The sequence below is a fragment of the Apus apus genome, chromosome 9 (assembly GCF_020740795.1).
Source record: "Apus apus isolate bApuApu2 chromosome 9, bApuApu2.pri.cur, whole genome shotgun sequence".
NCBI classification, from domain to species: Eukaryota; Metazoa; Chordata; class Aves; order Apodiformes; family Apodidae; genus Apus; species Apus apus.
Window position 1 is genome coordinate 7,387,525 of NC_067290.1, and position 23,122 is coordinate 7,410,646.

At 55.7% G+C, this 23,122-nt stretch overlaps 2 protein-coding genes across 4 annotated transcripts in view; one reads left to right on the forward strand and one right to left on the reverse strand.

Annotated features, from left to right (window-relative positions):
- Positions 1 to 8,805, reverse strand: part of MTMR14 (myotubularin related protein 14) — a 31,403-nt gene extending 22,598 nt beyond the window's left edge. For both annotated transcript variants that reach the window (XM_051627961.1, XM_051627960.1), the window contains exons 1-7: positions 8,639 to 8,805; positions 8,410 to 8,555; positions 3,926 to 4,034; positions 2,828 to 2,903; positions 2,073 to 2,133; positions 1,739 to 1,861; positions 1,149 to 1,222 (exon numbers count right to left, since the gene is read on the reverse strand). In XM_051627961.1, coding sequence (XP_051483921.1) covers positions 1,149 to 1,222; positions 1,739 to 1,861; positions 2,073 to 2,133; positions 2,828 to 2,903; positions 3,926 to 4,034; positions 8,410 to 8,555; positions 8,639 to 8,761 — 712 coding nt within the window. In that variant the 5' untranslated portion in view covers positions 8,762 to 8,805. The remainder of the gene's footprint in view (positions 1 to 1,148; positions 1,223 to 1,738; positions 1,862 to 2,072; positions 2,134 to 2,827; positions 2,904 to 3,925; positions 4,035 to 8,409; positions 8,556 to 8,638) is intronic.
- A 991-nt stretch (positions 8,806 to 9,796) lies between these two features.
- Positions 9,797 to 22,347, forward strand: LHFPL4 (LHFPL tetraspan subfamily member 4). 2 transcript variants are annotated; one of them, XR_007890382.1, is made up of 5 exons: positions 9,904 to 10,406; positions 19,750 to 19,986; positions 20,179 to 20,195; positions 20,436 to 21,150; positions 22,008 to 22,347. XR_007890382.1 is itself a non-coding variant. In XM_051627980.1 (4 exons), the coding sequence occupies exons 1-4, from the start codon at positions 10,001 to 10,003 to the stop codon at positions 20,442 to 20,444; spliced, it is 669 nt and encodes a 222-aa protein (XP_051483940.1). In that variant the 5' UTR covers positions 9,797 to 10,000; the 3' UTR covers positions 20,445 to 22,347. The 2 variants fall into 2 exon arrangements, 1 of the variants encoding a protein (XP_051483940.1); XM_051627980.1 differs by having other exon boundaries at positions 9,797 to 10,406; positions 20,436 to 22,347.
- Positions 22,348 to 23,122: the final 775 nt, after the last annotated feature.

Below are 23,122 nucleotides of genomic sequence, written 5' to 3' on the forward strand. Positions count from 1 at the left end.
TGATCTTTAGGTATGTATGCCTTAGATTTACCGGAATGACAACGTTCCCCTCTGGAACAGCACTGCTGAAATCAGGCAGCATCTGCAGGGAGAATTTTTCCAGTTTTATAAGGTTTAGCTGTAACATGGCAGTGAAGAGCTGCTAGAAGCATTGCAACAATTCTACAAGTCTGTAGAAGCACTTCTTCCTCATTCTTTACAAGCCCTACAGAAGCCCTGTGCACACTGCCTCAGTTTGCTGCGGCAGCAACATACACCTGTGCCATGTGCTCCAGAAACCAGTAATCCTCCTGTTCCCGTATGCCTCTGCAGGGCAAACTCAACAGAAGCCTTAATGCAGCTTCTCTGAATCGTCACTAATTTGTATATGAAAGGAAAAAGACTCTTTTTAAAAAAGTACAAAAATAACATGCTTAAGGGCAACAATGAGTAATCAAGGAAAAGTCTGGGTTTCGATCGCCCACGACAGTTTTGCGGTTTGTTTTGTCTTTTTTCCTCCTCTCCCTTTCTTTGTGCTTGAGGTCTTGCAGACAGACTCCAGCCCAGCAGCCTCTCCTCCAGTCCTACCTCCGAGCCTGACATCAGCAGGCAGGCAGAAACCTTCAGCTCTTCTGAAGTAAGAGTGCAGCAACTGACCCAGCAGTGATCACAGGGACGAACATAGCCAGGGACAGGCTGGAATGCTCTGCAGGCTCAGGTTAACAGGTTCTCCCCAGCCCTGAGAGCATCTCACAGTGGTGCTCTGGAACACTAGGGCTGGAAAATAGCCTTATGAATTGGGGTTTATACAAAACACAGAGCAAGGTGTATGTTTTGCATCAAGTAGTACTTTGGAGTTGCAGGGGTCTCAACAGCCATCTTAACCCCAGCTCCACCTCTGGGACTTTTTCTCCACGCTTGAGTTCATTAGAACTGCTGAGAAATTATTTTGCCACCTCAAAGAGTTCCTAATGCTGGCTGACACCCCCAGAGCATCTGGATTGGTCATATGGTTCTCAGTTTAAAAGAGCTTCTCTCCAGAGGGAGCACAGGCAGCATTCAGCAAGTCACAGGCATTTCACCACACACACACACATAGGTAGATCCCAGTCCCCAGAAACGGATTGTCACCTGTCCCTTGGGAGTCCCTCTGGACATCAGTCCTGTACCTGGATATGGGATGGAGAGAAGTGTGAAATCAGCATAACGTTGAGCTTTGTCCACCTTCTCAGAAGACGTCACACTGCGGAGGACAAGAGGAAAGCAGCAGACATTGGTAGAGTGTTTTTCAAGGAGATTCTTAGCACTCAAAATCTACCTGATGCATCTTCCTGCACAGTGATTTGACTCAGGAGTGAGCAGGGGCAGAGCATACTGAATATATCCCAATAAACAGATGTAGCCCCAAAACACTAAAGCTTTCCTCTGGAAAGGAGATACACCCCTACCTGTTCCTATACTCAAGCAGAGGGCTCCTTTACTCCCTAATGGGGTGACTCACATCACCACAAGCTCTACAGAGAAAACTGAGTCAGACAGTGGCAAACAAGTGAAAGCAGCTCTCTTGCCCATTGGTACAGCTTCCTCTGGCCTAAAATCATGGGGTTCTCTTTACAGCATCAACTGACTGATGCTGCTGTAGGACTCTTCCAAGGGCTGCTCCCAGGTTGCTGAGTGCAGGCCCAACAACAGTTCACATGTAAGGGCTATATTAGCTTTGATCCAACGCCTGCAGAAGAACAAATGAACCCAGACTCACTTCAAGCCAAACTTCACCTTCTTGTTTTCCACCATCAGGTCACAGATGTAGCGGACAGACAGGTACCGAAGCAGCTTGATGTCGTGCCCTCTGACCTTGTCAAACAACTGGGAGTCTGCATTTCTGCAAGGCAGAATAAGGCAAGATGAGCATGGAAGACTGACCACATTTATTCCCTGCACAACACTGCCATAGTTCCGCCCTGAACTGCTTCCAGTCAGAAGCCACATGGCATGAGCCTTGTCTCCACAGCTTTGAGTCAGAATTGAGGGACTATGACAGTCAGCTTTGGTCCAAACTCCCTTTTTCCCCCATCCCAGTGATGCATACAAACCTAAGTGCAGAATCTTCCTCTGAAATGTCTTCTGCATCTGCCCAGGCATCATCAGAACCTCCTGCAAGGAAGGCATTATGAACTGAAGCTTGTGTAAGCCAACTCAATCTGACAAGACATGCACGTGTCCAGAAAGGTCCTGGTTTGGCACCCTCTCTCCACACGTGTGCTCTCCATAGCTCCCATATTTCCTCTTCCTGAAAAACCTGTTTTCTAATGTGACCCACTCCTCCCTTGTCATTGCAAAGGACGTAGACAGATCAACCCCATTACTGCCAGACAGAAGGACACCCCAGAAGTGCTACAGAGTGCTTCATTAAGCCAAGCTTCAGCTCCCACACTACAGATACCCAACAATCACCTGAAAAGCTTCCTCTAGAGTCCAGTATAACTCACCATTAGCAGGATTTGATTCCCAAAGATCAGCCAAGCAACAGCAACTTCTTACCCTCTTTCTTCCATTATTCCCAGTCCTCATGTTTAGGAATCAGTACCCTGGATCCTTTGGGCTGCTTACACACTTCCCATAACCCAAGTTAACTTCAACCTCAAGTTCTTTTGTCACTGCTTCTTATGAGCTATGGCACTGTCCTGCAGCATGGTGCCTGGACATGAGATTTCAGTCTTTGCTCTGTTACACAGGGTTTGATACAAGCAGGTCCACGTGGGCTCTCAGGAAGTTGGCTCTTGTGTGCAGGTCACTGTCACAGCACTGACCCACCTCATCAGGCAGTGAGAAATGTCTCCTCACTCACCTGAGAAGATGTAGTTGTAGCCAGTGCGCCCGTAGAGCTCGCCCCAGCCGGCCAGCGTCGCTGATCTGCAGATATGCTGGGGGAAGAGGCTGTGATTAACCACTCCTGCTCCAAGGGTCTTCCCCTTCCCAGGCCTCTGGCCCCTTCACTGTCACCTTACAGAGCCATGGCCGGTACCTACAGCTACCACCTCTCAGCAGTCTCCCCCACACCCCTAGTCCAGATGGAGCTCTCCAAACACATCAAACTCCCAAGTGGCTTTATCTGTAGCCAGTATTACATCACATTTTCACCTCCCATTCTCCAATTCACTAATACAATCAGTTTCTACCAAGTTAGCAATGCCCATGCTCTGGTAATACCCTGCTTGAGCCCTGCTTCCACATTCCTGTGAATAAGACTATGGATGGTCCTAGTATGGCTCCAGGCAGCTCCCTCCTGCAGAAAAAGGTCAGTAGGTTCAGCCCATGATGGTTTTAGTCAAGCCAGATTAAAATTGTCCCAGGTATGATTTTGCTATTCATACAGCGTTTCTAAATTGAACTAAGAAAACTGAATTAAGCTACTTAAAACTCTAAATGAGACTGCTCCTACAGGGCTTCAGTTTAAGTAATCCACACAAAAATTAATCTAATTTCACTTTCTTACAGATCCCCTTGCAGACAAGCCCACACATTCATAAGACCATTTATGCAGCCTTGTCTCCCCAGGGAACAGACAAGGGAAAACTTCTCTAAAGAGAGAAAGGTTATTCAAAGGGAGCTCCCTGCTGGGACAAGTAAGGGGCAAAAAGTCTTTCCCCTCTCCAAGGCCACATATCTTTGGTCACTCAGCAGGGACATACCTACGGAGAAAATGTGAGCTCTCTGGTGCAATGCTCATGACCTGGAGAGGTAAAACAGCATGAAGTCTCCACAGATGATTTATGCAGCCTAGACAGCAAACGCTACCTACTACTACAGGCTGGCTGCTTGTACCTAAGGACAGATTTTTACAGTGTTCAGAAAGGTGACAACCAGCTGAAGAGGTGAAGGCAGTTCCCAGGGCAGGGAGAAAGGTAATTTTCTAAGTGCAGACAGGTAACCCATGGAGCTTTACCTTTCCCTTGTACAGAATGACCGGGCAAACAAATCGCCCTCTACACCTCGCCATCTTACTTCGGTTGATAAGGTCCTGCAGTTTGCCAACCTGCACAGTGCTCTCAAACCTAGAGGACAGAGATTAGGTTCAGTACACACAGCATCTGCTCACACATCTTTCAGCAAAGCTGCTAACAGGCACCCTGGGCTGTAATCCCCATCCCTTGGCCTAGAAGCCAGCAAGCAAGAGGACACCTCTTCCAGAATTGCTTCTGCTGCTACACAACATGTACAAACACTTTTCTGTCTCCTTTTTCTGTATTTTGAAAGAACAGCTGCACAGCACAGGACAGCAAGCATCTTCTGGAGCTGGCAATATGAGCACCATCAGGAAGGTCTGCTGCAGACCAACACATGGATTACTAATGATGGGCTACCAGAGTAGGCCAGTGTCTACAAAAACGTATGTTCTGCTCTCCTCCTCACCACCTTTCTAGCAAAAAGCAGCTCAGCACTACCAGTGGAGTGAATTCACTATCAGAGTGATAATTGTGCAAGGAAAAACAGAGAATCAAAGCTTGAACACTCAGTGAACCTTAGTTCTGGTCACTTGAGCTTGTGTGTTGTGAAGTAATTAGATAACTTCCTGTAAAAGAGCTAGAGGATTGAGCAAGGTAGTTACATTCACATCAGCTACATCTGCAAAACTAGGTTTTGTTTGGTTTTCTAGTTAAAGTTAAAACAGACATGTCTTCCAAGTTGGAGACATTTTGGAAACAAGCTAAAATTGCTGCAATTTGTCCAAATACCAGTCTACGTTTGATAGGAAGCCAAACTGACTTCTGAACTACACAGGCCTTCAGGAGGAACTGTCAGTGCAAGCAGGACCAGAGCTTCCACAAGGAATTGCAGAAGCATCTAGACCAACATAAGAGAAACCAGAAGGAGTCTGGACACACAAAACTACACGGCCATGCACTTAGACATGATGAACAAGAATTTCCAGTCAGCTCTTCCCAGTAGCAAAGGTCAGCAGAAGATCCTAGATGAGCTGGTTGTCCCTGGATGCTCATACGTTATCAACATGGTGAGTCTGAAAAAAGGGACACCTAAGGTCATAGGAAACTCTCCAGTGGGATGGAGAAGTACCAGCATTACCATGCAGAGCCCAAGATCTCAGATGAGATAAGGCATCTGATTCTAGTGACCTGCCCATACCTGAAAAGGCACAGCAGGATGATCAGGGTGGGCAGGGACACTCTGTGCTGCAAGCGAGACCACCACAGATTGACTGGCAGAGGAGATGAAGGGAACTTACTTACAACAGAGGGAGATGAGAACTCAAAGGCAAAGGAAAATGCTGGTCTAAGAACAAACACATACCTTTGCAAGATAAAATAAAGTTGCTAAGCTTCAGAATCAGTGAGAGTGTGGACTAACCTACCTGCAGCTGCCATTCTGGGAAGGATCAAAAAAAAGAATCTATTATTAACACAAAAATTGATCAGTTTATGGAAAAAGATTATACAAGGTGATAGCAGTGGAAGTGGGGAAACAGAAAGTAAGACCTTTTTTAGTAAAAAAAAAAACCAAAAAGGATTAAATTCTCAGAATTCCTAGTGGAGGCTTGAGATTCCTCATATTTCCCTACAGACACAACTCATTTTGGCTCTTCAGCTTCAAGGAGCTTCAACATATACCAGAATTGAAAGAGCAGGAGCCCAAGCTGATCTTCTTTAACCGTTGCCAACACGAGGGTGCTAAGTGCAAAGAGAGGAAAATGCTGACACAAACCCCTTGAGACGGGAGGAGGCTGCACACGTGAGACCGTGTGCGGGCAGGAGAAGCAGGCGCCTGATCAGCGCAACCCAAACCCTGCTCGGTGCTGTCCCTGCCGACAGCAGAGAGCTCTGCTCTGCAGCCCGCTCCCCGCCTCAGCGCCTGGGCAACACACACAGCAGAACAGAGGTGTCACCAGAGAAGCCCTCGTGTATCATTCCCAATACCAAACTCTTCTGAAACTTTGAGAGGCTCTGACGTACAGATTTGGCTGTGGGGTTGTTTTCCAAGGAGTGCAGGCAAAGAAAAGACACGCTCTGCCCCAGCTGGCTTGGTGCTTCCTTTGCAAAAGAAAATGCAGAGGGAAGAAAAGAACTTGAGTAGTGCTACCAGAACAGCTCTTTGGCACTGCTTCTAAGTCCAGAAGATGAGATTCAGCAAAAAAACAAGGCCTGGAAGATCAGAAATGATAAGACAAGCCAACAGATTTCACCCCTTGGCACACAAACTGTGCTTCCCCAGGGAGGCACCAGAGCACGGGGCAACGAGCCCCAGCAGCTCCCCAGGGACCAGGGGCACAGGGTGAGCAGGAAGCCCAGTCCCTCCTCCAAAATCCAGAACCCAAACCTGAATTACTATTTTAAATGCAAAGGAAACATTTCCTATAAGAGCAAACAACTGTTTTGGTGACTGTATTTTGGACTGAAGGAGAGATGCTTCTCTTTGGGTAGCAGAGCACTCCCCTCACATGATCAAATGACACACAACTGTGATCAGACTTGTGTGGAGGGGCAGGCACAGACCAGGATCTCAGGTGACCCGTGGATGTGGAACGGGTGGACTAGGTGATCTTAGAGGTCTTTTCCAACTGTGATGATTCTGTGGTCCTGTGATGTGGCCTGTGTCAGAGGGCTGGACCTTTCCATTAAGCACAATAACTCTGAGCGGGCAAGGAAAGAACTGAGTGCACCCCTGCAGCATCTGCCCATGCTTTCCCACGGGACATCCGAGATTTCCAAGCACAGGGAATGTGCTCCTGGCTGTCAGGAGGGCTCTGCTGCTTTCTGTGCCTCCTCACAAGCAGCACCTGACCAAGGGGTGCACAGGCCAAAAACACACCCAGCTCCTTCTGCTACCTCTGCACCTGCCTGGATTTCAGAGTATTGTCAGCAGACTTGGATGAAGCAACATCCTTCCTTCTCCTGGCTGCCCAGCCATGGAATGGACAGGATCAGGAAACCATTCTGAGTTTAAAATGCCCCTTTTTTGCTAGTTTCACATACAGCTTCAGAAGCAGCTGTACAGGCAGAACCAAGGGTGCAGTGCAGAGTTTGCTTAAGCAAGAACCGCTCCCCAAAAACCTTGGTATTCCCAGAGGTGTGAAGAGTCCTGCAGGCTTCAAGGAGATCTTACCAGCTGATGAAGAACACTACAAAAATGAAAGGGAGCCAAAGACACCAGGTCCTAGAGGGAGTGTCCTGTTCACAGGATGAGGTTCTTGGATTCTCTAACACCAGAAGTTCAACACTCCCTATTTCATAATTATTCCATCGCATACTAATGAAACTAAAACCAGGATTTGACTAAAAATTGCTTAGTGGCTTTTACAGAGATTATCACTCCAAAATCAGGAGAGGGATGATGAAGGGCAGCCTGTTTCTGTGACTCTCTGGGACAGCAAATCTAGACTTGGAAAGAATCAGTACTTAAAATGTTAACTGTCACTGCTGGCTTCAAAGAAAACAGGGCAGTGAGTGTAAGTGCACTTGTTTTGAATATCTGTCAAAAATATTAATCATCCTTTCCTGTTGCAAGAGCAGGAAAAGCAGAAGCATGTGGTTTCTCTTTTCCAAAGACACTTGTAGCTACATTTACAGCTTCAGACTTCAGCTTCCCCTTTTTGCAGCTTAACCTTTTCTAACCTGACCTCACCCCGAAGCAGAAATTCCCCTGCCTGACCACCAGCTGTGGCTGCTTTTCCAAAGAGCCCCTCCTACAGCACAGACCTGGGTGGGTCTGTGGGTTTGCCTTCCACAGGCAAAGCAGCTGGACCTGCCAGGGGAGAGCAGCGACCACTGTCCCTCTGAGCATGATCCTCTGGTTATGGACTCAGTTCAGACTGTCAAATGGCACAGTGTTGGGTTGGAAGAGAAAAGAGAAGCTGAGAGGCGGTCGTTGGAGCAGCAAACACTCCAGCAGAAGTGAAACCAACACAACTCGGAGCTTGTGGGTCAAAGTCCAGCAACGTGTTGGCTGAGACTTGCCTCGGAGCACAAGCTTTTCCTGTCACCTCACTGACCCTCAGCACCTGCAGGGCCAGACCCTCTCTGTCGAGGTGGCCTTGCCTGCCCAGTCTCTATCAGCCCCCCAGCCCAAGATGATTTCCAGACTAAAATGTCTCTCACTGCAGCCCTTTCTGCACGACCGCAGGCACCTCAAGACAGGGAGTGCACCGCAGCCCTGCTCCCAGCCATGAGCCCGCCGAGCCTCTGGGCAAAGCGACAGGGCAGCGCCCGCGGGGATCTCCCCGCGCACAGCGCACGTGGAGCTGCCCTGCCCCGGAGCGCGTCGTTTCCTTCGCACCCCCCAGGTCACAGGCTTCACCAGGGAAGCCCCAAGAGGCTGGGGACGCTCGGGGGAGCCCCAGGGGAGCCGGGCAGGGCGGAAGTTCCCCGGGACAAAACGCGCAGCCGCCCCGCGGGCCGGGGGGACCGGAGGCCTTACGGGTCGCGGCCGCCGGCGGCGTCGCGCTCCAGCAGGACGATGTGCCGCGGGTAGTGGGCGCAGATCTCGCCATGCGCGTTGGAGACGATGCTGTAGCGGTAGTCGCGGCCGAAGAGCTCCAGGCACCGCCGCTCGATCCGCTCCACCTGCGCAGAGCCACCGGTCAGCGCCCGCCGCCCCGGCCCCGCCGCACCGCTACCGGCCCCGGCCCCGGCCCCGGCCCCCTCACCTTGGCAGCGGCGGCGCCGCCGCCGTCCTTGGCGCGGTACTGTGCCCGGGAGAACTCCAGCAGCAGCTCGGCCAGGCCGCGGTCCCCGGAGCCCGCCGGGGGGCAGCCGCGGGCCGCCGCCATCCCGCGCCGCTCACCGGCCCATGGCCCCGCCCGCCCGCTCCTTCCGCTTCCGCCCGCCCGCCCAATCGCCGCCGCGCGCGCCGCGCGCTCCTTCCGCCCGCGGGCGTCATCGGGGGGCGACGGCGCTCGGGGCCCCCCTCCCCCCCCGGCCCCCCCCGCACCCCCGGTATCCCGGCCCCGCCGTCCCGCACCGCTGAGGCTCTAGCGGCGGAAGAGCCGCCCGTGTCTCGGTGCGAGCCCGGCGCGGGGCCCGGCCCGAGCGCTGGGGGGGCTTGTGCTCCCCGGCACCGGCGCGGGGGGAGCGCAGGGCTCGGCCGGGAGCGCGCTCAGGCCCGCAGAGACGGGGCGAGCGCTGGCCCGTGCCGCTGGCGGGTCTTGGCCCGGCGCTGCTCTTGAGAAGGGATCCGAAACAGCGCGTTGGTTCAAGCCGCCCCCCGCGAGCTGTGACCGCGCACCCAAAGCGGGGGGAGCGGCGGCAGCACCGGGCACAGAGCCCGCTGCAGCGGGGCTGACACCGCCGGCACACCGGGGCGGCAGGGGGGTCCTTTGCTGCAGCGGGGGAGCACCGAAGGGGGCTTCCACCTGCACGGGCCCGGTTTGCCAACACGCTGCGAACTTTTGACGCGCCCGGGAAGCGCGCGGCGCCTCCGCAGCGTTTCGGCAGAGCCGCGCTCGGCAGCAGCTCCCGCCCTGCGGCCCGGCGGCCGCTGCCGGGGCAGGCGGGACGTGCCGGGCGGGTCCCGCTGCTCCCGGTGCCGGTGCAGCCCGCGGGGGCGTGGAACCCGATTGTCCGGAAGCCCCGCTGCCCTCCGTGGGGGGTCAGAATTCACATCCTCCCCGTGGGGCAAACGCGCCCGGGCGCGTAACCCGCTGGCATCAACCTCGGGGGAGCCCGGTGCCGGTGCCGGTTGGGAGCGGGCCCGCCGCCGGGTCCCGCCTCGCTGCTGCGCGCCGAGCCGAGCCGAGCCCCTCCGAGCCCCGGCTGCCGAGCCGAGCCCCGGGCGGGCGGGGCCCGATGGCGGGGGGGGGGGGCCGGGCCGGGCTCCGCAGTGGCGGGGGGGGCTGGCGGGGGCGCGCGCGGCGGCGGGGGGCGCGCGCGGGGCGCAGCGGCGGCAGCAAGATGGCGGCGCGGGCGGCGCAGGGCCCGGCAGCCCGCGGGCGCGCCTAGGCCCGGGGCAGCCCCCCCACAGCCCGGCCCGGCGGGGCCCCCCCCCCCCGGCGGCGCGGCCGGCCGGCAGGATGCTGCCCTCGCAGGAAGCCTCCAAGCTCTACCATGACAACTACGTGCGGAACTCGCGCGCCATCGGCGTGCTCTGGGCCATCTTCACCATCTGCTTCGCCATCATCAACGTGGTGGTCTTCATCCAGCCCTACTGGGTGGGCGACAGCGTCAACACGCCCAAGCCCGGCTACTTCGGGCTGTTCCACTACTGCGTGGGCAGCGGGCTGGCGGGCCGGGAGCTGTCGTGCCGCGGCTCCTTCACCGACTTCAGCACCATCCCCTCGGGCGCCTTCCAGGCCGCGGCCTTCTTCGTGCTGCTCTCCATGGTGCTGACGCTGGGCTGCATCACCTGCTTCGCCCTCTTCTTCTTCTGCAACACCGCCACCGTCTACAAGATCTGCGCCTGGATGCAGCTGCTGGCAGGTACACACCGGCACCCACCGGCACCCACCGGCACCCACCGGGATCCACCGGGACCCACCGGGACCCGGCTCCGACTGGCAGGCCCGGGCATCGGGGCGGGGGGTGGGACAGGGGGGTTCGCTGGGACGGCGGGTGCGGGCACACGAGGAGCCCCAGGGGCTGGGGGCAGGGCCCCTGGCTGCAGGAAGTAGCTCCAGGAAGCTGGGCTGGGTCCAAGCGCTGCGGGGCCGTGGCTCCAGGAGGCAGCCCCGAGGCTTCCTGAGACAGCCAGGCCGGGCACTAGTGCTGACAGAGCACCAGGAACGGGCACCGGCTCGGGGCACTGGCACCCCTGGCTCCTAGGCACCGGTATCGAGGGCCCTGGCCACAGGCAGCACCAGGGTGGCCTGAGAAATCTGAGCTGGGTACGAGTACTGCGTGTCCGTGGGACATCCCAGCCAGAATCTAGCCCTGTGGCTTCCTGCAACACCCATGGACAAAGTACCAGGAATGGGCACCAGCTCAGGGCACTTGACACCCAGACCTCCTCTGGCTACAAGGAACACCAGGGTTGCCTGGGAAAGCTGAGCTGGGTCCATGTACTGTGAATCCATGGAACATTCCAGGCAGGAACCAGCCCTAGGACACCCAGACCAGGAACTAGTGCTGCCAGAGCACCAGTAGTCAGCTCAGGGCACTGGCACCTGGAGCTCCCCAGGCAGAGACTGGCTGCAGGGAACACCAGGGTTGCTCCAGGAAGGTGTTCAGGGTACAAGTACTGCAGGGCCCCGGAGCATCCCAGCCAAGAACCCTCCCCAGGGCACTCCAGGGCTTCCTGGGACACCCAGGCCAGGCACTAGTGCTGACAGAGCACCAGGAATGGGCACCAGCTCTGGGCACTGGCAGCTTGGGCCCCTTGGGCAAGGTCTGACCCAAGGGAACCACAGGGCTCCCTGGAACACAGCAGAAAAGCTGCATCAGGGACCCAGCTCTGGGAACCCCAGAACAGGCATCAGCTCTAGGAGCATCCCAGCACAGCTGGGCCAGGAACTGGCCTTGGAGCACCCTGGGCCAAGGACCAGCCTCAGGGCACCCCAGTACACCCAAATCAGGGACCAGTTTTGGGACACCCTACAACAAGAGCTGTCCCATGGAGTCAAGAACAGGCACAAGGATGCCCGAGGACTCCCTGGACCTTGGACCAGCCCCCTGGGGACTCAGAGCATCATGGATTAGTCTTGCTGTCTACCCAGCCTCAAGGGCCATTCCATGAGCAAGCCTGCCCCCAGGGGATACGCACTTCAGGAGAGCCCTCAGCCCCTGAAGGGACCCCGTCACTAACAGCCCACCTGTGGACCCCAGCCCTGTGAAAACATCTCTGCACACACAGACCCTTCAACTCCCCCTTAAAGAGATGTTCTGCCCAGGCCCCCCTCCCTCCAGCATCATGAAAGGGCTGTGAGCACAGACCTTCCTCAGCTCCCTGCTTAGAGACCCCAGGTACAGCACTTCCCACAGAGGGGCACCATCCATTTGCCTTCATGTCTCCTCTGAGGTGACCACAGGCTCAAGCGCAGTCATTCCCCTCAAAAGTGACCCTGACTAGAGATCCTCCTTAGCTCTGTCTGCAAAAGAAACCCCACCACAGATGCACCCAAGCACCCTCATAGACACAGTCCTCAAAGGGACACCATACAATAACCCAAACTTCTCCTCAGAAGGGAATCTGCTGCATATATTGATAAGGATCCCAAGTATCCTCTTGTGCTTAGACCTCCAAGCTGTCCTCACAGAGGGGATGTTCTTTTGAGAGAAAGACCTTGAGAAGGGATGCTGAATAGTGGGACCAGCCCCAGTAGTGGGACCCTTCACTTCCATTTCTCTCCAGTTTTACCAGGTGTGGAAAGACATTTTGTCACTCCCCACTCTGTACGAAGTGTGAATAGACCCAGAGCCCCCATATTCCTAACAAAAGGACCCTTCTTCACCCCAGTTGTTGATGTGTGAGGATACAGCCCCCCATGCCAGGGGCCTGCAGCTAGCCCAGCTCCTTTCCCTTGCAACTCTCTTGGGCTGGGAAGCCTGACCTCTCCACCTCCAGATCAGGACCACAGCCAGACCTGGAGCTGCCTTAGCTTATCTGGAAATTCCTTCATCTTTAATTTTCCCTGTCACAGATGTACTGGTTTAATGCAAGCTCAGAGCTCAAATCCCACTGATTGTCAGCAGCTTAATCAAGTGGCTTGGAGCACCCCGCCAGCTCTGCTGCTGCACAGGGAGCTGCATGGCAGGGGGTACCACACCTGGTGCCTCCTGTCCTGCCCTGGCTCAAGCTGCTGCTCTCACCTCTGGGTACCCCTCGTCCTGCCCTGGGGCTTGTCTCTGCTCACACTTTGCACTTTGTGGCTACACTTGTGAGAAACCCAAGTGCACAGCTTGCTGGGATCATGGACATGCTCGTCTGCCCTCAGCTGGCCCAGGCTTGGCTCGGAGCTCTCCCAAAGCACATGGCTACCTGGCCTTTCTGGGGTGGGGAAAGTCCAAGGTGGCATTAACAGAGACAGCCCCAAGATGGGGCAGCAGGAGAGGCTGGTGTCACCCTCAGGGAGGGCCAAGACACAGAGGCAATGGGCTGGTGCATCCTGGCTGGAGGAGGGTTCACCCTGGGGGGCCAGGCAGGGCTGAACTTCCCTGGCCACCTCAGAGGCAGCCACAGGTGGATGTTTGACCTTGCACGTGGAGAAAGGGCTGCCATGAGCCAGGGAGAGGACACTGTGGGCCAAATCCTGTGGGTAGGGCAGGGATGTTGCCCAACACAGGCTGCAGCACAGCGTGGTGACAAGCTTTGGAGATTGAACTGCGTGGAAGGTTGGAAGGTTGTGCCAGAACCGAGGGCTTGGAGGAGCAGAGGAGGGAAAGGCATTCCTCCAGCCTCAGTGAGGTTTCAGCTGAAGGAAGACTTGCACCACTACAGCAGAAGCAACAGTGAGGCCCAAAGTTCCATGGTCTTGCTGGTGAAAACCAAGAGAACAAGGTGAAGAGCAGAGAGATGGGGCAGAGGTGGGTTCACCCCATCCCTAGGGAATGGCCAGTGCAGAGTACAGGGCTGCTGAGCAAGGGCATGAAAAATCAGGAGCAGGAGAGTGGGGGAGAAGAATCAGGAATTCAGTGTCTCTTTCAGAAAAATAAGAAGTTTAAAGCATCTATGTCTAATTAGTGGACAACAATCAAGGAATGATTTAATTAGAGCTTCACAGAAAGCTCCAGCTCAAAAGCCACTGCCCCCCTAGGAGGAAACTGGTTCTAATTAAGAGGAAAGACTCTGCTTTATCGCAAATAGAAACAACCATCTGCCCTGTTCAAAATCCCAGTAATACAGAACTGGAGATTTTGCTAAATCCTCTGTTATAAAACCAGAAATGGGCATTTAACACAAGCACGTCGACAACTGTGAGACTGACCCTAATGCCACACCAGTCCTCAAAATTAGCAGAGGAGCTCCTTCAGGAAGTCCCATGGGATGATGCTTCCTTGAAGAGAAACGGGCTGTGTGGGTGATCCCTCTTGTCCACTCTCCACGGAGGGCAGGTACCAGAGGAAGATGAAGGCAACTGGGCTGATTTTGTGGATGCCTCCGTTCCAGTGACCTCAGAGCAGTCATCAGCTGGAGACCAGAGCACAGGAGAGCATCACCACCACCACCACGTGCTGAGGAGGCTGCCCAGGAGCCTGAGAATGTCCTCTGATTCCCTAATTATTTGCTATAGTATAAGATGTGGTCACCCTGTGAATTAACTCCAAGGGTTATCCTGGTGTCCAGTGCTAATGCCAGAGTGAGAGACTGCAGCCACCTCTGTGTGGCACCACACCTACCTGCCTCCCATGGGGGTGGTCACTCTGACCAGGTCCAGGGCTCTGTTCTCAGAAGAGCTTCAGTCTGTTGAGGGTCAAAAGAAGTAACCAGCTGAGCACAGGCCCTCTTGCACAGAGGAAGTGACTGTCCATGTGTGAAGGTGTTTCCCCATGCTTCAAGCCCATCAGTCAGTGTGGTGAGACCTTCCAGATGCCTCAGGCCAGGCACAAGCATGACATGTGGATGCCTTTTCATCCAGGGCATGTCACCAGCCATGGACCTGGGGTTTGTCTTCATCCGTGGCACTTTGGATTTAATTATGTCATGTCCAGGCACCTTGCCTGATGGGATGTGACAATACATACCCATCCCAGTCTGTTCTCTGTTGGAAGACCCCCTTTGGAGTATGCTCACCTCTTGGTTGAGCCCTACACCAGAGTGTAAATCAGGAGCAGGGGCAGAGCCTTGATCAGCAGCTTCATCTCCTGCACCTGAGCTGCATTTGCCACCATCTGGGTTGGGATTCCTCAGGCAGCACAGCTGCACAGCTTTGTTCTGGTTGGGAGGGACGGTTCCCAACAATTGTGATTTGAAAACTGGTTGTTGACTGCAGGGCTGAGCATGGCTGAGCTGCCTGGGGTGGTGGGGTGGCTGCAGCCTCAAGGGAGAGCTGGGTCTGGCCCAAGGGAATGCTGCAGCTCCAAAACACTCCCTGGTGCTGCTGGCGATGCGTGGGCTCTGCTGAGCCATGTCAGGTCAGGCTCATCTTCCCCACTGGGACTTGCTGGAGGGCCAGCTCCCCTCGGAGAGTGTTTGAAGTTTCCAAAAAGACTGGTTTCATGGATATAAAAGTCATGCATTGAAATTCTTAATGAAAAAAATGAGAGATGGATACCACTGCTCCAAACCAGCTAGAAACATAACTAGGACAGCTGCTGGGACTGGGGACAAAGTAGCCTCTAACTCTTCCTCTGCCCAAGGGAGAAATATTGCCAAGATATGATCTTCCAGGTGAACTGCTTCCATCTGCTGACCTTGCAGCTAAAAGAAGACATCGCCACAAAGAATTTTAAGCCTTTGCCGAATTACTGGCTTCTGGCTCCCAAAAAAGCTTTCCCCTCTCCTTCCCCCTTCCCACTCCTGTTGGGCAGTGGGGACAGGAGCAGCAGACCTTGTGTCCATCCAGCCCTTGTGCTCCACAGCAGCCTGCCTCAGGCTTTGGAAGGCAGCAGAACACTCCCGTAGTAGCTGTCGATGTGCCTGTGGCCCCACAGGGAGGGGCTGAGCCAGGAGTTTCGGAGCTGCTCGTGTCCTGGAGCTTACATCCCTTAACTGTTGTTCCAGATAAAGTAACTGTCAGTTCCGATTCATACCAACTCATGACTCTATTCTGCATCCTGCTGGTTTTTTGGCTCAGAAACAGCCTGCGGAGCCAAATGCCGTGAGGGAGCTCCTGTCGGTGTAAATGGCCAGTGCTGCTGTCCTGAGCACACTGCCTTGAATTTTCATTTATTTTTGAGGGATTTCTATTTTTAGGAGAGAAAGGGACTAAGGACTGTGCTTGTTCCCTTTCCTGTCAGTTCTCGGCTCTCAGGAGGCTTCCTAGTGAGAAGCAGCTGCTGCAGACCCCAAAGACAGTGCACAGCCCCAGTTCCTCTGGGGGTTTGGGGCTGGTGTGCAGCACCCAGGGGCACCGTGTCCCCAGTGGGGACCTTCCACGTGCCATCAGCATCGTGGTGAGCAGCTGTGGGCACAATGGAGGGGACAGCACCCAAAGCTTCCTCCTCTTCAGCATAGGGTAGATATGAGAGTCACTGAAATACCCACAGCAAAGAGGTGTCTGCCAACCCCTCACTGTCCACAAGTCCAAGTGGGATCCAGCAGTTGCTGGTTTCCCTCCAGTTACCCCCACATTTTCTGGTTTTCAGTCCCTTGGGTGTCCTGTGGGCTCTGTGGGGGGAGGCCACATCTCTCAGCTGCGTGGCATGTCCTTACCCCCTTCCACCTGTGGCAGGTGAGAGCAGTAAAACCCACTCTTCCCCCCAAACCTGCAGACGAAACCAGTCAGCAAAATGGATTTAAATATCAGATTTGAATCCTGCAGGCACAACTGCACGGGGCTGGGGCAGTGCTCGGATGGCCCTGGCACTCAGCAAACACACAGGTTACTCAGATGGTCTGTGGTAGCAAAATGCACCTTTCTGCAGGGGATGTTGTCCTACCAGGAGAAGTCTCTCATTGCTCTCTGCTAAAATCTCACTCGTGTTGCATCCTGAGTCACAACCTCGAGCTCCCTTCAATTAATTTATTCCACAGTGATATTAAAAGCCCTTGAGATGCCCATTTCATTTCTAGGGCACCTGACCTTGAGGAGTGGAGAGCTGTGAAGCAGGTGCAAAACAAGGCCTAGAAACACCAATTTCCCCAGGGTTGGAGCCTCAGCCCCAGCAGGATTCCCCGGGCAGCCCTGCAAACTGCTGGCATGCAACACCCTGCCCTGGTGATCACTGAAATGCCTGATCTCAAATCTGTCTTTCCAAGTGGGAAAACTCTGGAAGAGGGTGTTGGAGCCCAGGGCCTGGGGAAGGGTTGGCAGCCAAGGGCTATGACAAAGTGGCCGGCAGTCCTCAGTGCAGTGGGGATTGGCACCACACCCTCAGAAGAAAGGCAATTAAAAGAAAAAATAATGGGAATTGCATTCTTTTTTACCTCTTTAATAAGAGCTCCTCTAGGATTTTCCACTTGGTGTTTTTCATGTGGCTGCAAGGTGTAGAAATAAGCTGTTTTAAATAAAAACCAAGGCTTTCCCACACATCTGGCAAGGACCTCAGGGTGTTCTGAGGCAGGTGCAGGCAGGAGGATGCTGTGGGCAGGGGGCAGGCAGGCAGAGCCCCATCCTAACACCCTCAGACCTGCCATGAGGGGCTTGTTGAAGAGGGCAGTGCTGAGGCCTGTCAACCATGTGGGGATCCCCCCGCTTCTTCCTCTGTGCTTCAATGTCACTCCTTGCTGCCGGCACAAGAAGGTGTTTCCAGGACATTGGGCAGCCTGGGGACACACAGAAAGGGAATTGCTTGTGACAGAGCAGAGGACTCGGCTTGCTGCGGGGAACACAGAGGGCAGATGGGAAGAGGAGGGCACTGTGCTGCTCTTTGTTGGGAGGGGACCTGCCATGGGTGGCACAGCCACTTCCCGAGGAGCCTCATGGCAGCAAGGGGCTCTGTCCTCACCCTCGGGTGGGAGAGTTTGGCTACGCACCTTGACTCGGGCACGCTCCTGTGCCTGGGTAGTAAATTTATAATTTAATTCTCTCTGGCAAACAGGGCCTGTGAGGCTTCAGGCAGAACTCCTGGAGCTGCTCTGTGGGCCAGGGCACAGGTTCCCCTTGTCCTGGTGCCAGCGCAGAGCAGGCATATAGGGAGAGGAGGAGCAGGGTGGGCAGGCACAAGCTGGAGCCACCCTCACCCCTGCACTGGTGCTGGTGGCGGAGCAGTGAGCTCTCGGCAAGCTCCTATTTTACCAGGGCAGCCAGAACCACCCAAACCCCTGATAAATGCCCCAAATTCAGGGGCAATACCAATGCTTGCAGAGTCCAGGGGTTGCTATCCTGTTCCTGCAAAGAGCTAACCAAGGTCTGTGCTCAAAAGGTGGGAGCCCACCTGAGCCCTTGCTGGTGCAGGTACAATTAGTACCTGATACAGTTTTTTTAAACTTACATTTTTAAAAAACTTAAATTTGCCTTCTGCTGTCCTGTCCTCTTCTGGGCTGAGAGGAGCTGTTGCTGTGGGGGGTCAGGGAGAAGCTCACTGTGCTTGTCCCCAGCTTTGCTGTGCACCTGTGTCTCTTTTCTCCTCACTGATTTCAGCAGAGCAGTTCCAGCTGTGCCCGTTGCCAGGCTGGGTTGTGTTAGCCTGACCAGCAGGGTGACCGCAGAACACCTTAGCTTTTTTCACAGCTGTTTGGCACCAGGGGCTCAGTGGGGTCCTAAAATCCTGTTGGCGTCTCTGTTTTCCTGGGAAGAGTCCCTGGCACAAGTATGCTGCACCTCCTTGGTCGTACAGTAATTCAGCTGAGTTAAAGCATGTCTCAGTGTTCTGCTCACCCTTTACTGTGCAGGCCACAGAGCTGGTGCCAGTTCCATGTTTCCTTCCAGCAGGGATGCTTCAGGATGTGGTTTAGTTGTAGACTTGGCAGTGCTGAGTTAACAGTTGGACTTTATGATCTTAAAGGTCTTTTCCAGCTGAAGTGATTATATGATGGTTTTAGGTTTGTCAGGCAGAGGGTTTCCCCAGATGTGTCTGTGCTTGTCTGGGAGTCCTCTGTAAGGACATGCTGGAGATGTTGCACGGGGCCAGGGTGGCACCAGGGCTGTGTGCAGGAATAAATGAGCTTGCAGAGCTTGCCTCTCTGCAAACATGCTTTTACCAAGCAGGTTTGTAACATGGATGGAGGAATCATACAATGTCAGGTTGGAATGGACCTCCTCAAGGATCATCTGGTCCAACCTTTCTAGGTAGGAACGTCTTTTAGATGAGATGGCCCAGCACCTTGTCAAGCTGAGTCTTAAAAGTGCCCAGGAGGCAGAGGCCAGGCAGCAGCTGTTGGGTGGCAGCCCCTGCCCATGTGCGGGCAGCTGAGGGCGACTTGCCACAGCATCCCTGCTTGTTCCTGGGGAGAGGGCTTGGCACAGCTCATCAGCAGGTGAGGGCTGTGCCAAGTCCCAGCGATGCCCTACACCAGCCCTGTGCTCTCAGTTCCTGTCCACTCCCGAGACTTCCCTTCCCTAACCAAAAGTAGCTAAAAGCATACACAGGCACCCTGAGAGCTTGCCAGGCAGGGTGTTTGCTGTTCCTTCAGCAAAAAGGGAACAGGAGGCACTTTGTTACTCATGTGGGCAAGAACATCTCAGTTCTTTCCTAACCCAGAACAAAAATACTGATAATACACCTCAGCTTCTCTACAACATCAGTAGTATTTATAGCCTTCCCAGCTGATACGAGGTGAGAAGCTTTTGTACTGGCTTTAGTTAGAAAAAGCATCGCCTCCTTACCTTGACAGTCACAGACTTGGTCTGGGCATTTCCCTTCCCGCTCATCCTGGTGCTCTCTGATGTCTCCCTGCTCAGTGCAGAGTGTGCAGGATGGAGGCATGCTGAGGAAGCAAGCCCGTGGGAGGGGGCTCACAGGGCCGTGAGGTGGTTAGATGTGGGTGCTCCCAGGGATGATGACCCTCTTGGCAGGGAACCTGTGGTGATGAGGAAAGCCCATGAGGAACCACTGATCTGTTAATGCTTGAAGAAACCGAGACCCATTTGTGCATGGGCCAGGATTGGGGCAGCCATGTGCAAATGCAGTCTCCAGGGAAGGGGTGGCTGTCACCATCTATGCTGCCCAGCTGTTGTGGGGCCAGGACAGACGCAGGCTGTCCTCGTGCACTGACTGGGGGGGCTCAGCACCTGCTGCTGCCTCCCCCATGTCCCCTCTGATGCATCCCTCTCCGCTCCCCCTGCAGCGCTCTGCCTGGTGCTGGGGTGCATGATCTTTCCCGATGGCTGGGATGCCGAGACCATACGGGACATGTGTGGGGAGAAGACGGGGAAGTACTCCCTGGGCGACTGCTCCGTGCGCTGGGCTTACATCTTGGCCATCATCGGCATCCTCAACGCCCTCATCCTTTCCTTCCTGGCCTTTGTCCTCGGCAACCGGCAGAACGACCTGCTGCACGAGGAGCTCAAGACAGAGAGCAAAGGTGAGCCCTCTGCTTGGCCCGGGGGGGAACTAAGGTGAGAATAACCCAGGGGGCTCAGCCCCTCCTCCCTGAGCTGGCAGCCAGGCGAGGGTCCTGTGGGCTTCAAGGCCACCTGCAAAGCAAGGCCAGGCAGAGTGGGAGTGGGCTGCCGAGCCCCTGCCCTGCCTGACACCCTCTCTTCTCTCTCCACAGATTTTGTCGGCACTGCGGTAAGTCCTGAGTGTCACTGTCCTGTCCTCCAGCCCTGACTGTACAGTGTGTCTGGGTGTGACTGTGCTGGATGGCCCCCTAGTGTGATGGGGCAGGGCAGTGGGAACAAGGGGGCAATGGGGAAGGGAGGCAGTATGGACAAGGGGACAACAGGGATGGGGACAGGCAGGTACATGGCAGGTGCTGGTGGGGCCAGGCCTGCCCAGTGCCGGCCCCAACCTGCTGTGCTCTCCCCGCAGAGGATATAAGGCCAAGCGCCTGCAGCAGGACCCTCTTCCCGTGGCCGGCAGCCTGGGCACTCCCTCCTCATCCTGCCCTTCGTCTGCTGCCAGTGGATACGCAGCGTCCCGTGCCGCCCCCCGGGCCCCACCGCCCACACTGGGACCCGCCGTGTCCACGGCCACCTCCATGTCCACGCCGGCACCGCCATCCCACGCATCCCGCCAGCTCCGCTCCCCCCACCGCCCGCAGGCCGCCGCCAGGGGAGGACGCCTCCAACCTGCTTCCTTCAAGAACAGCGTCCAACTGTGGTTTTGTTCCAAGGGAAAAACAATCTCCGAGTTTTTAACAGATTTCTACATCCCCAGGACTCCTGACCCACCGCCTTCCACCCGAACGCGTGCCCAGCAGTGCCCCATGCCGGCTGCTCCGGGCCCCAGTCCCCTCCCTGCTCCCATTTTGTACAGCTCCGTGATCCTGTCTCCACGGCCAGGAGACCCGGCAGCCAGAATGGGGCCCAACTGCTACTTTTACGTGTAAATTAATATTCTCTAAACAGGGTAAAAGTGACTCGAGCCCCCTCGCCCCGGTGCCTGGCCCCTGGACATGGTGTTTCCCAGCGTGTGGCCAGGGCCACAGGCTGCCACTCCTTGTCCCCCAGCACAGGGACCGCAGGGCCTCGCTGCCACCAGCCGCTGGGACATCCGGACACGCTGCTGCTGAATGTAAGCCCTGGTAAGTGGGAGCAGCTGAACATGCAAAACCCCCTGGGCAGGCACAGCAGGACCCCCAACTCAGCCCCATTCCCAAGCTGGCCCCCAAGCTGTTGCCAAACGCCTTCCCTCCCCATCCCATACGGTGCTTTATCTCCACTGGTGACAGCAAGGCTCTCCCTGCCACACGGCATGGCTGGGGGTGACACAGGCACTCCTGTGCCCATCCTGGCCATGTCCCCTGGCTGCAGCTTGTTGGCTCGTGGTGATGGCCTGCAGGGAGCCAGCAGCAGCTGCTCAGGGCAGGGCTGAGCACGGCAGCCTCCGACAAGGACCTGGCCTCAGCTGCACACACAGCGCCCGAGAGCTGGCACTGACACCTCCAGGCACTCTCCCGGCACGGGCAGCCACGGCCCAGCTGTGGCTCTGCTGGCCAGACCAGTGTGTGGGCTTCCCCAGGGCCTGGCCACGGGGGTCTTGGGTTGCCGCAGCCCTTGCAATGCAATAAAGTCCTCAGCACTGGACATGTCTCAGTGCAAGTAGCCAGGGGCTGTTTGCAGGGCCCCCACCTCCTTGAGAACAATGGGCTGGGGGCTCGCGGAGGCCCTGGCAGGGCTGGACCCAGGCACTGGGCAAGGCCTGGGAGCGGGAATGAGCCGGGTGCAGGGAGCAGAGCAGGACCGTGGCACCGGGGTGGGCAGCCCTGGGCAGAGGAGCCACTGCCCATCCACAGGCAGGGCCATGGCACGAGGAGGCTGCTGGAGACAGCAAGGAAGAACCATTGCCAGCTGGTGAGGAGGGGGCTGTCAGGAGCTGGTAAGTCCTGCCCTGCGGGGTGGCGGTGAGGGATGGAGCTGTGCCAGAACATCCATCCACCAGGAGCCAAAGTCACCCGGCACTCCTGCCAACGGCCTCGGCCAGAGACGAGCCCGGCAGTGCCCGCATCCCCCCGGAAGCATCCACATCCCTCCGGCAGCGCCTGCGTCCTTCTGGCAGCGTCCACATCCCTCCAGCAGTCGCCTCCCTGGAGCGAGGCTGGCAGGAGCCCCCCAGCAGTGCCCAGGTCTCGCCAGCTTCAGAGGGCTGTTGCCGGCTGCATTGGAAAAACAAAGGAAGAAAATCAGTGGAGAAAGGAATACAGTAGCTGTAATATATCTGTATTTTAGTACAAAGTTTGATACAGTGTTTCACAAAACCTTATTGAAAAATATAATTCAAACCAGACAAGCTTGGAGCCCTGTGGTGTTGAGGGGACTGGGATGGGCTCCTCTGGGCACTGCTGATAAAGACAAGAGGGTTTGCAAGGAGGGTGTCACAAGGAGGGTGTCAAAGGACCCGATGTGGGCACTGGCCATGGCAGGGCCAATTTTGGTGGGGAGAGTGGCTGGTGGGGGAGGGAGCCCAACCTGCACCTGTGGGCTGGCACATGAGGAGGGCACTGGTCAGTACACCTCCCTAGGGAATGTGTCCCACCCTGTGGCAATGCAGGAGGTGGGGTGGGGGGTCCCGTCTTATCACCAGGAGCCTTTCAGCCCTTCCCTTCTGCCCCCTTCATGGGTCCCCAGGGATAGAGTCACAGTTCACCTGCAGGCACCTCCTGAAATCCAGCAAATTCCTGCATCTTCGTGGAAGCACAACTCATGTGGCCATCAGCCCAATGGCACATTTGGGCAGAGGAGGGGGGGCAACACCTTCCAGGCTGTGCAAGTGCAAGAGCAGCCTGGGGACCTACTGGACACCTGGAGAGCTTGGGCCAGCTCTGGCCTCCCTGGCAGGGAACACATGGCTCAGGTGAGCCCAGTGCAGGGACACAACAGAGAGGAGAGGCCAAGGGACTGGCTTGGGCAGCCTCTGGGAGAGGAAGGTTTGCTGCTGCCTGCAAGGTGTGGAAGGGATGGAGACAGACTCGTCTGGGTGATGCATGGGGACAGGATGATCCACAACAGACACAGGAGGTGTCAGGGAGGTGTGCTCACGCTGAGGGTGGTCAAACA

Bases quoted from the DNA above. Each gene is read 5' to 3' on its own strand.
- LHFPL4 (XM_051627980.1), top strand. From the start codon at position 10,001: ATGCTGCCCTCGCAGGAAGCCTCCAAGCTCTACCATGACAACTACGTG. The intron at 10,407-19,749 runs GTACACACCGGC...CTCCCCCTGCAG, and splicing joins CTGGATGCAGCTGCTGGCAG to CGCTCTGCCTGGTGCTGGGG.